General features: G+C 56.2%; 1 protein-coding gene across 1 annotated transcript; it reads left to right on the top strand.

Moving 5' to 3' along the window:
- Nucleotides 1-316: 316 nt before the first annotated feature.
- LDLRAD1 (low density lipoprotein receptor class A domain containing 1) lies at nt 317-7788 on the top strand. Its single transcript, XM_074265884.1, has 6 exons — nt 317-695; nt 1096-1153; nt 4469-4600; nt 5472-5609; nt 6091-6216; nt 7511-7788. Exons 1-6 carry the CDS (start codon nt 675-677, stop codon nt 7657-7659), a joined length of 624 nt encoding a protein of 207 aa, XP_074121985.1. The 5' UTR covers nt 317-674; the 3' UTR covers nt 7660-7788.
- The last annotated feature ends 7521 nt before the right edge of the window (nt 7789-15309 follow it).

The raw sequence follows: 15309 nt of genomic DNA on the forward strand, positions 1-15309 counted from the left end.
AGAATCTGGGGGGAGAACTGCGAGGAGTGATGAGGATGTGGGGTTTGGTACCAGAAGCGGGGGCTCGGTCTCGTGAGACGTTTGCCCTTCTCAAAGCAGCGTCTTCCCCTCTCAGGGACATCTGCTTCTCCCTCTAGGAAATGAACTGGAATTCCAGCCATCACAGAGGGAGTCGGGGCGGGGAAGGCTTCCTGGCATTTCCTCTGGCGGTCCAGACTTCCAGTTGTCCGGCATTTGTTACGTGCCGGGCTCTGACCAAAAGGAGACGGCCTCTAGCCTCCCACAGCTGAGCCTCCACCTTGCTCTGGCTCTCGGGAGTCCCCGGGGAAGGGCTGGACGGTGTCATCCTGCGACTGTCCACTAGGGGTTAGGGCATCTCCACAGATGTCACCCTCCCCTGTGACCCAGGAGATGGATCTGAGCTAATCAGGGTTGGGAAAGGAGGGGGGAGGAGGGAAGGGCAGGGGAGAGGGTGGCGGGCCAGTATGTGCCAGGGAATGAAAGAGCCTCCTTCCTTATTGTCCTCTCCCTTAGAGACCAGCTAACAACGCAGGTCCTGGCCACCTGTCCTGGTCTCAGCCCACGGGACCCAAGGAGGCGACGCCGGACAGACCTGGACGCGGCCTTCCCCTCGGCCCGCCGCTGCCCCGGCTCCGGTGGACGCCCAGGCAGCCATGAACAGGATCTTTCCCCAGGTAACCGACATCTCTTCAAGCCGGGCGAGGTAGGGGGCAGCCTGTCAGTGGGAGGGAGGATCCTGGGACCGAGGAGGCCCGAGGGGAGCCGCCACTTGGGCCCAGGAAATTAGTGAAACTAGCACTGGCCACGGGCTAGGAAGGGGGAGGGAGAGCGGGGCCCCACTTACCCCCGCTTTCCATCCTGGGGAGGAGCCGTGTGCACTGACCTAAGCAGCAGGGAGGGACTGGGAACCGGGAATGCCCGAAGGAAAGAAGCGTGTAGGGCACGGGATGTCCGCACCGGGAGGAGCCCGGGGCCATGGGAGGCCCCATGTGGGCCTCAGGACCCGAGAGCAACTGTGAGCTTTCCTGCCTGCAAACGGGGCTTCTCAGCCTCCCTCCACTCTCTTGCCCTTAGCCCAGGACTTTGGATGGAAACGCAGCGGAGGAAAACAAGGCCTTTGAAAGTGAAGAAGGTAAGCGCATCTGGCCTCATTGTCTTAAGCGTCCGCAAATCCGCTGGGATTTCAGTTATCACAGCGGGCAGCCCAGGCCCTTGAAGATTAATCAGCTGTCCCTCAGGCTCACCTTCCCGCTGGCCTGCCGGGGCTGGGCAGCGCCTCTGGGGGAGGCCAAGCGCGGGAGGTGCCCGACAGGGCCCGGCCCTTTGAAATTCACCAAGCATTTCCCGTAGTCCTGTCCCCGAGTCCCCCGCAGTCCTGGGAGGCAGGAGGTAGGACTTAGTCCTTTTCTGCAGAGAGAGAACAGTCCGAGAAGGAGGATTCCCCCAAGGGATCGGTGCTGGCCCGTGACCGAGCCCCCATCCCAGCTGCCCTCCGGCCTCCCTCACTGCCCCCCCTGCTCGGAGCGCTCCGGCGGCATGGGGTCTGCCCTGGGTTCCTGCGCCCCCAAAACTGGGTCTTCGCGCATCCTGTGATCCGAGGCCCTTTTTTATTCAAGTTTCGGAATGTCCTTGAAGCTTTAGGGTCTGAAGGGAAACCGGGAAAGGAGAGTGGCCCAAGCCAACCAAACTCCTTTCCCCGCCGGACTGAAAGTCCGACCCCACGGCGCTGCTTGAGCACCTCCACACAGCCCGGCTGAGCTCCCGCGCCCTTCTCCCTGCGGTGCCCGACACTCGCCTTGCAGAAGGCGGCCTAGCAGTCCCGGGCCTAAACTCTCCTGTAAAGCAGCGGCCACAGAGCCGACTGGCTGAGACGTAGCGGGGTCGGTCAGCAGGGTGGGCCAGGTTCACGGGACACAGTGGTCAGTGACTAAAGCCATCTGGTGTGACAAAACCAAAGGCGGCTTCTGGGATCGGGAGATTGGAAAGTGGTGTGGCAGAAACTGGCCTGGACCACCCCTGACAGCCGGTCAAGAGAAGACTGAAATGTTTCAGGCATAAAGGGTGGTCTATAAGCAGCTAATCAGGAGAACAAAGGTAGTCCGCCCCTCAGATCTGTGCAGAAGAAAGGGGGCTATGGACAAAGAACTGGAGAGCGTTCTGAAATGCAAAATGGATGGTTTTGATTTTATTAAATTTTTAAAGTTTTGTACAAACAAAACCAAGATTAGAAGAAAACTGGGAGAAAAATTTTACATCCAAAAGGGGGCATTCAAGCTGAGTCTTGAGGGCAGCCAGAGATTCTTAGAGATGGAGATAAGGCAAGAGAACATGGCAGGCCTGGCACCGGGTTCTCCCAGGCTGGGCCCATCGCCGAAGGTCAGGCAGCCCTGAGCAAACTGGAAAAGCCAGGCTCACAAAGGGGGGTGTGAGTGTGTGTGTGAGTGAGAGTGTGAGGGTGTGAGTGTGTGTGTGTATGTGTGTGTGAGGGTGTGTGTATGTGTATGTGTGAGTGTGTGTGTGTGAGTGTGTGTGTGTGTGAGTGTGTATGTGTGTGTGTGTATGTGTGAGTGTGTGTGTGTGAGTGTATGTGAGTGTGAGTGTGTGTATGTGTGTGAGTGTGTGTGTAGGTGTGTGAGTGTGTGTGAGTGTGTGTATGTATGTGTGTGTGTGTGTGTGTGAGTGAGAGTGTGAGGGTGTGAGTGTGTGTGTGTTAATGTGTGTGAGGGTGTGTGTATGTGTATGTGTGAGTGTGTGTGTGTGTGAGTGTGTGTGTGTTAATGTGTGTGAGGGTGTGTGTATGTGTATGTGTGAGTGTGTGTGTGAGTGTGTGTTAATGTGTGTGAGGGTGTGTGTATGTGTATGTGTGAGTGTGTGTGTGTGTGTGTGAGTGTGTGTGTGTGTGTGTTAATGTGTGTGAGGGTGTGTGTATGTGTATGTGTGAGTGTGTGTGTGTGTGTGTTAATGTGTGTGAGGGTGTGTGTATGTGTATGTGTGAGTGTGTGTGTGTGTGAGTGTGTGTGTGTTAATGTGTGTGAGGGTGTGTGTATGTGTATGTGTGAGTGTGTGTGTGTGTGTGAGTGTGTGTGTGTTAATGTGTGTGAGTGTGTATGTGTGAGTGTGTGTGTGAGTGTGTGTGTGAGTGTGTGTATGTGTGTATGTGTGTGTGAGGGTGTGAGTGTGTGTGTGTTAATGTGTGTGAGGGTGTGTGTATGTGTGTGTATGTGTATGTGTGAGTGTGTGTGTGTGTGTGTGTGTGTGTGTGTGTGTTAATGTGTGTGAGTGTGTGTGTATGTGTGTGTGTGTGAGTGTGTGTATGTGTGTGTATGTGAGTGTGAGTGTGTGTGTGTTAATGTGTGTGAGTGTGTGTGTTAATGTGTGTGAGTGTGTGTATGTGTGAGTGTGTGTGTTAATGTGTGTGAGTGTGTGTATGTGTGAGTGTGTATATGTGTGTGAGTGTGTGTATGTGTGAGTGTGTGTATGTGTGAGTGTGTGTGTATGTGTGTGTGTGAGTGTGTGTGTATGTGTGAGTGTGTGTATGTGTGAGTGTGTGTGTGTGAGTGTGTGTATGTGTGTGTGTGAGTGTGTATGTGTGTGAGTGTGTGTATGTGTGTGAGTGTGTATGTGTGTGAGTGTGTGTGTGTATGTGAGTGTGTGTATGTATGTGTGTTGTGTGTGTGTGTATGTGTGTGTATGTGAGTGTGAGTGTGTGTATGTGTGTGAGTGTGTATGTGTGTGAGTGTGTGTGTATGTGAGTGTGTGTGTGTATGTGTGTGTGTTAATGTGTGTGTGAGTGCGTGTGTGTGTATGTGTGAGTGTGTATGTGTGTGAGTGTGTGTGTAGGTGTGCCTGCGTGAATATAAATATGTGTACGCGTGTGCAGTTCTATGTATGTGGGTCCCAATGAATTACTGCAGCCTTTTTTAAGCCCCTCATATGTGCATAGCTTTGGGGATACAAATAGACAAGCCAGGCGCCCTCAACTCCAGGAAGTCCCGGGCTGATGGGGAGCTGGAAAGGTCCCATAGTCCTCGGGGTGCAGCCGCCAAGCAGGTCAGAGGGCTGGGGCTGCATCTCCAAGGGCTGCTTCCCAGATCGGCTGGGGCCGGGAGCTGAAAGCATCGCTGCTCGCGAGGCTCTTGAGGCCAGGTCCTGGAAAGGCTAAGTGTGGGAAAGCTCAGATTGGCGCCCAGGGACTGAATTGTTTCAGCACCAGGAGCCTTGGGTCGCTGGGATTCCCAGCAGAGGAGATCCCGTCTTTGGCGAGATGGGGGGAGGAGCAGCTTTTACCCCCCGTGGATTAATGTCATGGGATTTTCACTGAATGCTGCGGGGGAGGAGACGGAGCTTGTTGCGTAAACAGGGCAGCCATGGTGCCCAGCGGTCAGGCGGGGCTTCCCAGGTTGCCCTGGGCCTGTGAAAGTCACCCTTTTCCCTTGTTCCTGCCCAGATTGCTGCAGCCCCTTCTCCTGCTGCACCCGCCGAGGCTTCTGGATCTCCGCCTGGACCTTGACCCTCCTTGTGTCTCTGACGCTCATCCTCTGGCTGGTCAGCAGCTTTGGACTCCCGCCTCCCCCCCCCAGTAAGCCTCCTGACGGGCTGCATCGTGCCCACTGAGAAGTGTGGGGTAATCTCAGGGACAGAACCCCGTCACCAAGCCTCTTCCCATGGAGGCCACATGTCAGGGACACTGTGAAGGGACTCTGGGCCCGAGCCTCCACGTGCTTATTCTTGTCGCCCCCGTGGGGCACTTGTGTTTGGGCCCTGGCGTCCCAGGTTCTCTTACAGCCCCCTTTCTTGGATCCTTTTCCCTGCTTCCTCCCTCGTGGCTGCTGTTTTCCCTTCTTTCTCCAAGAGGACCTCGGGGAGATGGCACAAGGACACCGACAGAATTGGATTGGAGGGAGGGAGGCTGGGCGAGGTCACCGGCCTCACTTTCCCCTCCGAAGCCGTCACTGGTCAGAGAGATCAGGACGATTGGAGACGGCCCGGAAACGGGGGGAGAACGTGGCCCTTTTAAGCTAAAGTGCCTAGGGCAGTGGCTGCCAGAGGTTGTGTGTGCGTGCCCCGAGTTTCCCTAGATGGGCAGCCAAGTTTTTGCAGATAAAATGAAATTTATAAATATTTGTGTTTAACAGACATCGTACTTACTCAGTGCGTAGTATTTTTAAAGGAAAAAAAACTTGCCCATTCTACACGTGCACTACCTTCATAATGTGTCAGAGGTCGCTGCTTTTAGTGAAGGGAAACTGGGTGTTCACAGAGTGCCCTGATGCCCTATGGCAGTGCCAGTTACAGGGCTTGGGGGGAAGGGCAAAGAAGCTTGTGCCCTGAGCCAAAAAAAAAAAAAAAATAGGGACTGGAATTCCTCCATTGTGTAATAGCCCCCTACAGCCTCGGAGGTACAGGAAGCAGGTTTAAGAAAGCCACTTTCTGTGGTTCTCTTTGCTCAGTGACCAGGGCCTGTGCGACCGCGTCCAATCAGACAGGGTTCCTGTGTGATGACCGGAAGACTTGCCTGCCCGCCAGCCTCCTGTGTGACCGTGTCCGGGCCTGCGCCCACGGAGAGGACGAAGAAGAGGCTTTGTGTGGTAAGGGTGGGCCTGGAGGATTATGGGAATCCAGAGAGCCCCAGCGCTCGGGGCGGTCTCCCGCCAGACTTTTGTGGTTTCTTTGGCCAGACCCGTGAGCTCTGGGGAGGCCTTGGGGGGGGGGAGACGGTCCGGTCGGCCCCTGCGCTGTGCCCTCTGGTCTCGGTGGTCACCCAGCTACTGTGTCTGAGACAGGCCTTAAACCCAAATCTTCTGACCCCAAGGCCGATGCTCTTACCCACGCCCCTCGTTAGGTCACAAAGCCTCTTAGCCCCATATTACATCCTGGGAAATGAGGCCAAGCCTAACGCTGGCGAAGCTCTCGCCCATCCTGAGTCCCGGGGCTGGTGGGACGGCCAGGCGTCCGCAAAGCCGTCAGAGGAGGCTCAGCCCCCAGATAACGGAGCACGGGCTCTCCCGAGTCACTTGGTCACTCGCTGGACGCAGAGGCCGCTCATCTCCTTCTGTGTCGCCCCCCCAGGGAACGTCCCCCACAGCCTCCCCAGTTTCTTGGTGTTCCGATGCGGCGACCTCAGCTCCTGGACCTTCGAGGATCAGAAATGCAACGGCTTCAATGACTGTGGAGACTGCTCTGATGAAGGCTCCTGTGAGTCCCCCCAGTCTGGGCAGTGAGCCGCCCCTCTGCGCAGATTCTCCCCGGCCTGCGCTGCCGAACGCTCCGGGGCCCCTGAGGCCCCGTGGCCCTTGGCCAAGCATCTCACCCCCTCCTCGGCCGGAGACACCACTGGGTGTCAATGCCGGGCCCCGAGCCCCATGGGGACCCAGACCTTCCCCAGCCCAAGCACACAGTAGGTGCTTATTATCGACTGAGAGAAGGCAGAGCGGGCCACAGCCGCACCGGCGTCTTACAAACTCAGAGAATTGAATTCAATTCAACAAAAGTTTACGGAGCCCCCCCAACCTCTGAGGTAGAGAAAGTAGGTTTATGATCCCCATTTTAGAGAGGAGGAAACTGAGGCACTGAGCTGGGAGTGTTTTGCAGAGTCCCATGGGACACCCCGTTGGAAGGGTCTGGGGCCCGGGTGAGACCCTTCCCCTCCTCAGTCTGTCCCTGGCACAGAGGGTGAGCTGCAGTCAGGGCCAGCTGAGACCTGGCACCCGGACTAGCCTAAGGCTGCCCCCTTTCTCCCACAATGCCACAGGCTCGGGACAGGACGGCCTCTGGCTCCGTACTTAGAAGAGCCCAGAGAATTTCCTGGCAGCAAAGGCCTTAGAAATCATCTGGTCTGCTGCAGCCTCCTAATTTTACAGATCAGGAAACTGAGGCCCTGTGAAGTGACTTGCCCAAGATCGTGCCGTAAAGCAGAGCAAGACTCCCAGCCTCATGTCCTTTTTACTCCCCACTTACGAGTAGTGCCAGCCGGCCAAGCCTGCCCCCTTTGTGAAAGGGGCTCTGCCGGCTAGTGCTGTCTCCCCGGGCCCCGCTCTGATAGAGAGTGAGCTCCCAGGGCAGGGCCGAGGCCCGCTGGGGGAGGGGAGGCTGGCACTTGAGCAGGCCCTGCCCTGTGCCCGCTTTGGGCCAAGTGACCCAACTTCAGGGTCCATATCTTGCTTGCAGAGTTAAAAATCTCTGATGAGCTCATACTCCTAAGCCCTCTCTGAGTGGGCGGGGTTTTTGTTGATTGTTGACCATTTGGAGGGTTATTCAAGGGGCTCACCCTGGAACTCTTGGTTTTGGGTGAGAAAGAGTCACTTCACAGAAGGGAGATACTGTGGCCAGAGCTACAGAAATGAGAGCGTGCTTCCCTAGGCCCAGGGGATTGTGGGAGGGGCTGCGGAGGGGCTTGGGCAGGGCCAGAGGAAGCAGTGGGGCCCTTGGAGGGCCAGTCCGCCCTGTGGCGGAGGCCGGGGATTCTCACGTTGTTCCTCTCTCTCCCCAGCGGCCGGCTGCCCGCCCTGCGGCCCCTCCTGGTGGAGCTGCTCCTCCACCTTCTACCAGTACTGCAGCTGCGTCCCTCGACGCCTCTGCCGGGACGGGGTTCAGCACTGCTCGGACTGGTCAGATGAGTACCGCTGCTCCAGGCCCTGAGGAGGCCCGGCCGGCGTCCGCAGGGAGCGGAAGGCAGAGGTGGAGAGCCCTCCCCGCCGTCCCGGGCTCCCCCGACTCCTTCCGAAGGCCAGACCCACCCGCCCTTCTCCCTTGCGGGGGGGGGGAGGGGGGGGGGCAGAAGACTGGCTTTCGGGTCCCACTTTTCCTACTCACTATGATATGGCCGAGTCACCAGCCGGGAGCCTCCCTGCCGTCGGCCCAATGTGGGGCTGAGCGGCCTCTTCCAGCCTCGTCTGAGAGTTCCTCCCAACCCACCAGCAGAGGAGGGAATGGGGCGGGGCACCGACTGCGGCCTTCAGTTTTCCAGATGTGAAACCTGACCATTATGGATCTGATGGGCAATGGAGAGAGCCATGGGGGTAGGGCCAGGGAAGGCCAAGGGTTACATTTGGACTGGACAGCTCTGAGGATCAGATACCGAAAGGCCCCTTCCCAGTGGGCCTGGCGCGGTCTGCGGCCTGGTGTGGTCTGCGGCCTAGTGCGTCTCCGGCCTGGTGCAGTCTCGGGCCTGGCGCGGTCTCTGGCCTGGCGCGGTCTGCGGCCTGTCGCAATCTCCGGCCTGGCGCAATCTCCGGCCTGGTGCGGTCTCCAGTGCAGTCTCCGGCCTGGCGCGGTCTCGGGCCTGGCGCGGTCTCGGGCCTGGCGCGGTCTCCGGCCTGGTGCGGTCTCCTGCCTGGCGCAATCTCAGGCCTGGTGCGGTCTCCAGTGCAGTCTCTGGCCTGGTGCGGTCTGCGGCCTGGTGCGTCTCCGGCCTGGCGCGGTCTCCTGCCTGGCGCAGTCTCCGGCCTGGTGCAATCTCCGGCCTGGTGTGGTCTCCAGTGCAGTCTCCGGCCTGGCGCGGTCTCGGGCCTGGTGCGGTCTCGGGCCTGGTGCGGTCTCGGGCCTGGCGCGGTCTCCGGCCTGGTGCGGTCTCCTGCCTGGCGCAATCTCAGGCCTGGTGCGGTCTCCAGTGCAGTCTCTGGCCTGGTGCGGTCTGCGGCCTGGTGCGTCTCCGGCCTGGCGCGGTCTCCTGCCTGGCGCAGTCTCCGGCCTGGTGCAATCTCCGGCCTGGTGTGGTCTCCAGTGCAGTCTCCGGCCTGGTGCGGTCTCCAGTGCAATCTCCGGCCTGGTGTGGTCTCCAGTGCAGTCTCCGGCCTGGTGTGGTCTCCAGTGCAGTCTCCGGCCTGGCGCGGTCTCGGGCCTGGTGCGGTCTCGGGCCTGGTGCGGTCTCGGGCCTGGCGCGGTCTCCGGCCTGGTGCGGTCTCCTGCCTGGCGCAATCTCAGGCCTGGTGCGGTCTCCAGTGCAGTCTCTGGCCTGGTGCGGTCTGCGGCCTGGTGCGTCTCCGGCCTGGCGCGGTCTCCTGCCTGGCGCAGTCTCCGGCCTGGTGCAATCTCCGGCCTGGTGTGGTCTCCAGTGCAGTCTCCGGCCTGGTGCGGTCTCCGGCCTGGTGCGGTCTCGGGCCTGGTGCGGTCTCGGGCCTGGCGCGGTCTCCGGCCTGGCGCGGTCTGCGGCCTGGCGGGCAGTGCACCAAGGTTTGTGCCGTGATCTTGGCTGAGACAACCTGAGCTTCCGTTTCAAGGTTGGCCTGGAGGGGCGTGAAGGTTGCACCTCTCCCAGGACGGGGACACGGGAGCCGCCATTTCCCTCGGCCTCTCAGGAAGCTCTGGGGGAGGGCAGCCCAGGGCCATCTCCATGGCACTTTGATTGCTCAGCTGCCGCTGCCCCCCTGGAGCCGCCTGGGGCGCGGAGAGCCTCCTGTTCCCTTGGTGTTGGGGGAGGATTTACGTCACTAAGGAGCTGCTGTGGCAACTTGCCCAGCAGCGTCTCCATGAGCCCACGGCTCCCCCGGGGTGACAGCTCCTTCCTCCTCCTCCTTCCCTCCACTCATTCAATACCACCCGGGGCTCAGGTGCCAGGAGAACAAATGGGACCCCGGGCGCCCTCTGTCAATATTTACCACCCCCTAGCAGGGCCAGGATCAGGGTGTTATATACACAGGCCCCGTGCTATTCAAACAGGAGACAGAAGACCAAGAGCGCTCAAGGTGGGCTCTGGTCCTGCTGTGGTTTCAGCCTGAAACATTTCCCCTTTTAACTCCTGGCTCTGGCGTCTCCCTTGGACTCTTGCCTCCCATCCCCCCCCACACTTTGGACTTGGGCAAGGATCATGGAGAGCCAGATGGGGGCTCAGGGACTCTCAAGCCCAGCCCTCACCTTCTGCAGATGGGAGTTCTGGGAAGGGGGTCCTGGGCCCGGAGCTGAAAGGATCCCGAGAGCCTCTGCTAGCAGAGACGGACACTGCAGTGTGGGCTCCTGCATGTGTTGGTATTGCTCCCTCGTTCTCCATCATCTCCCAATGTCTGGGAGCCCACTTGGCAGGGGTTCGCCACTTCCTTCTGCGGCTCACGTTTGTTAGTGGGGTGACTGGGGGGTCAAAGCCAAACCCCAACATTCCCAGCAGCATTTGGAACCGCAGCGGACTGGCTCGGCCGAACGATGGTGGCCTAGGGAGGGAGCGGAAGGGTCCCCGGGACCGTAGGAGACGGCCGGAAGCCAGGGAAGCACAGCGAGAGACTTGAGGAGCCCGTTGTGCATCTGGGACCCCAGGGATGATGTCAGTGACATGGCAGGCGGATCCAATGACATCACTGGTGATGTCTCGATTCATGCATGAATTCAGGCTGTGCAAGGTCATCAACGTGACCGCCCCTTCCCATGGCTGGACAAGGCAGGACAGCAGCAACGGCTCAGGACGTGGTGGATTCGGCCACTGGAGTAAATTCTTCTCCTCCATCGGTCCCATGGGGGCAGTCTTCGTGGGCTTGGGGGCAGATGGCCCCGGGTCGGTCCATCTGCTGAGAAGCTTTGCCGGGACATGGCTGCACAGGCTGCAGCTTCCCGAGCCACCGGCGAGGGGGTGAAGGAGGACGCCAAAGATGGATGCGCAGCCCTGGGAAGTGCCAGTGGTCAAAAAGTTCCCATCCCTTGTGTGAACTGAGGTGAAGGAAGCCCCCGGGGGAACACTCTACACTCCAACTGCAGGACCACTAGCTGGTGGATGGGATGAAGACTTGTTCTCTAAGAAATGATGGACGCGAACTGGCGCCGAGCGAGACGAGCAGACCCTGGAGAACGCCGTGCCCGGCCACGAGATTATGTGGCGACCGGCTGGGGCGGACCTGGCGCTTCTCAGCGACACAGCGAGCTTGGGATGGAAAATGCCATCTGCCTCCAAAGAACGAGCCTGGAGGCTGAACGTGGCCAGAACCTACACTTTTCACCCTTTGTGGCTGTTTGCTTTTTCTTCCTTGTGTTTTTTCTCTTTCATTCATTCTGATTTTTCTTTCACAGCGTGACTAATATGGAAATGTGTGTAAAGAAATGATTGACTACGTATAACCTGTATCAGATTGCTCGCTGTCTTGGAGAGAAGGGAGAAAAGGAGGGAGGAAAATCTGGAACTCAGAATCTTACAAAAATGAAGGTTGAAAACTCTGTATGTAATTGGAAAAATAAAATACTATTGAAGGGAAAAAAAAGGAAATCACTAGTTGAGCTCTGATTGAAGGCAATGATCACTGTTGGTTCTGCAGGCCAGATAACGGTACCCCTCTCCTGCTCCAGGTACAGAGGTGGAGGGGCAGGATGGAGTATGGGTACAAAATGTCTGGGGGACATCTGTCCTCGAAGCCCTGGGGGCTGGAGATGATGTAAAAACAAAAGGCATAATTTTACAAGTTTTAAATAAGACCTTAGCCAAAAATAAAAATCCAAAACTAAGGCCACTGGTGACAGACACCTGTCTTTTCCACTAGTCACAGGGCCTGGGAGCTAGGAGCCTTCAGGTCCGTTTCCACCAGCTGATGTCTTAAGAAAGGGGGTGCTGAATTAAGACAACTCTGAGATATCACTACACACCTGTCAGATTGGCTAAGATGACAGGAACAAATAACAATGAATGTTGGAGGGGATGTGGGAAAACTGGGACACTGATGCATTGTTGGTGGAGTTGCGAAAGAATCCGGCCATTCTGGAGAGCAATCTGGAACTATGCCCAAAAAGTTATCAAACTGTGCACACCCTTTGATCCAGCAGTGCTACTACTGGGCTTATATCCCAAGGAAATACTAAAGAGGTGAAAGGGGCCTGTATGTGCCAAAATGTTTGTGGCAGCTCTTTTTGTGGTGGCTAGAAACTGGAAGTTGAATGGATGCCCATCAGCTGGGTAATGGCTGAATAAATTGTGGTATATGAAGGTTATGGAATATTATTGCTCTGTAAGAAATGACCAGCAGGAGGAATACAGAGAGGGTTGGAGAGACTTAAATCAACTGATGCTGAGTGAAATGAGCAGAACCAGAAGATCACTATACACTTCAACAACAATACTGTATGAGGATGTATCCTGATGGAAGTGGAAATCTTCAACATAAAGAAGATCCAACTCACTTCCAGTTGATCAATGATGGACAGAAATAACTATACCCAGAGAAGGAACACGGGGAAGTGACTGTAACTTATTAGCACTAATATCTGTCTGCCCAGGTTGCATGTACCTTCAGAATCTAATACTTAATGTGCAACAAGAAAATGGTATTTACACACATGTATTGTACCTAGACTATATTGTAACACATGTAAAATGTATGGGATTGCCTGTCATCGGGGGGAGGGAGTGAAGGGAGGGGGGGTAATTTGGAAAAATGAATACAAGGGATAATGTAATAAAAAAAATTACTCATGCATATGTACTGTCAAAAAATTTTATAATTATAAAATTAAAAAAAAAAAAAAAGAAAGGGGGTGCTGGAGACCAGGTCCTCTGGTTAATGCTTCTCCTTGTAAAAGAAACCTCCTTTAATATGAAACGACCAGCAGGACGATTTCAGAGACGCCTGGAGAGACGGGAACTGATGCCGAGTGAAGTGATCACTGTATATGGCAACAACAAAATTATGCGACGATCAATTCTGATGGACGTGGCTCTCTTCAACAGTAAAATAATCCAATGATCTTGTGATGGAGAGAGCCGTCTTCACCCAGAGAGAGGACTGTGGGAACTGAGTGTGGACACAACCCAGCATTTTCACTCTTTTTGTTGTTTGCTTGAATTTTATTTTCTTTCTCATTTCTTTTTCCTTTTTGATCTGATTTTTCTTGTGCAGCAAGAGAATTATATAAACACATTTGCCTGTATTGGGTTTACGTTTATTTTTACCATATTTAACCTATATTGGATTACTTGCCATCTAGGGGATGGGGTGGGGAGAAGGGGGGGAAAGTGGAACAAAAGGTTTTGCAAGGGTTAATGTTCAAGAATTATCCTTGCATGTGTTTTGAAGATAAAAAAGGTTTGATAAAAATAATAAAACAAAATAAAATAAAAAACCAAAAACTCTTTGCTTTAGATCGATGGTCTCCTGGATGCTTCTGAGGACACTCCCAGGTGGGCAGGGCTGCTCAGGAGAGGGCACCTTCCCTGAAATCCCATCGGGGCTCTCGGGTTTCCTTGCTGAGTCTGTGTGATGGCTGGGACTTGGGGGAGGGAGAGTGTGATGGTGAGGACGTAGCAGGGGGAGTATTTTTTCACTGTCAGCTCTCAGAGACCCCTCCTCATTTTGGAAGACTAGCCAGTGAGTTGTGATGGCCAGACTTGACCGGACGCGCCCCCACCTAGCCAGGCTGGCTGTCCCACAAGATTCATTATCAACTATATGTTAGTCAGCAAGACCCGCTAGGGGACTCTGGGCAGACGCTTGGGAGTCACTGCCAAAGTTTGCATCCCACAGCCATGTTCAAAGATCCCCGGGTTCTCGCCGTAGCATAAGAAAATGCTGGTCGTGGGCTTCAGTGAAGTAGGAGAGACAGGGTAATCCTAGGTAAACTGAGGCACAGAACAATGTCAGGGCGTCCGACAATCTGCCAGAAGCAAACTTAGGAAAACCAGCCTGGAAGTTCTCATTTGTTGTGTAGAAAATCTATTCACCAGTAGTCAACAGCTTATCCTGCTCTGAAGATGGGTGGTAAATGCTCCCAGACCACCCTCTTTCATCTGGACAAAGCGCGCGCCCAAGGGAGGCGCAAATCTTGCTGAACTTTGGCGAACGTGCCGTTCGGTTGTCAGGAGCTAATCAGTGACTCTGGGGAGGGGATGGTGGATCGGGAACCTGGCGCACGGGGGGCTCCGGGCCTGAAGCCCCAGAACCTTCCCTCCAGTGTCAAGCTTTCCTGCATAGAGATCTGGGATGGAGAAAACACTTAGTTCATTCTGATTTTCTTTGTAATTCTGAGTATTTTGATTATTAATTTTTAATTCTAAGCATTTACAAACATGATTCTGAGAAGGGGCTGGTCAAGGAGAGCTGCCGGCCACACAGCGAAGGCAGGAATGCGACGAAAGCGGCCTGCGATGAACAATCTGGGTCCCCAAGAATAGAGAAGGAAGCGCCTCCTCTTGGCAGAGCGCCACCCACCTGCGGCATCCGGGGGCTCTGACCACAAAGCTAATGCTTTTTGTCCCCAGGACTAAGCTGGGAAAGGGTTCCGGGAGAAGCAGGAAGGGCGTCTCTGGAGAGATGGCTGTTCTCGGGAGAAGGCGCCCGAGCCGGAGGCCCCCAGAACCCTCCCAGCTCTGCAGCCGAGGCTGCAGACATATGCCCACCTGCCCGTAGGCAGCTGCCCGCGTATGACGGAAGGAGCGGGGCCCAGACGGGACGGGAACGTCACTCATGCTTTTCACTCAAAGCTCCAGGAAACGCAGCAGGGCCAAGTCAGGCCCGCTTCGAACCCGTCCCTCGACCTCTGGGCAGATGATCCCAGGGAGCACTTCTGGCTCTGGGGCTCCGCTCCATGACTCGGATTTCGGGTGTGTCCAAGGGCAGCTGGGGGGGCTCAGCCCACAAGGCTCGTGTTCAAATGCTGCTTCCTTCCCTGCAGGGACATTGGGCCTCCCTCAGAGCTCTGGCCAGGAGCATCGTCACCGGAGTCCCCAGTGAGTTAACTCTGCCAGAGGGACGGGCTGGCCTCCAGGACCGCAGCGGTGGCTGCTGGCCCCGAGTCTCCCCGTTCTGACAACGGCACTCCCTGCTCTGTGACCCTCGGTGGCTCCCGTGGCCTCTAAGCCCAAGGCGCTGCCTGGCATGGAGCGCCCTCTGCCCACCTCACTCCTGACCCGGACGAGGCAGTCCAGGGACAAGTTCCTCCAGCTCCCTGTTCCCCTGGCAGTGCCCCATGCCCAAAGCACGCCTACACAGCCTTCTGGTCTGTCCCCAGCTGTCTGCACGTGGTCTCTCCCATGAGACCAGAAGCTCCTAGAGGGCAGGGACCGGCTTTTGCCCCTTTTGTAGACGGTGCTTGGCTTGATGCCCGGTATTTATAAATGCTACGTGGTGCACTGAAGGGCATCTGCAGTGAAGACCTGAGTTCAGATTTGACCTCAGACACTCCCTAGCTGTGTTACTCTGGGCTCAATCTTCCCTCAGTCTCAGTTTTTTCATCTATAAAATGGACTGCTAACAGCACCCACAGTGCCAGGTCTGTGAGACAAGTGAGAATTCATGCCGATGCTTAACGCACCGCTTACATGCCGGCTATCGCCACGGTGGCCTGAGAGTGACCACTGTCCCCCACCTCCAATCCAACACCACCAGC

The sequence above is a fragment of the Sminthopsis crassicaudata genome, chromosome 4 (assembly GCF_048593235.1).
Source record: "Sminthopsis crassicaudata isolate SCR6 chromosome 4, ASM4859323v1, whole genome shotgun sequence".
Lineage (NCBI taxonomy): Eukaryota > Metazoa > Chordata > Mammalia > Dasyuromorphia > Dasyuridae > Sminthopsis > Sminthopsis crassicaudata.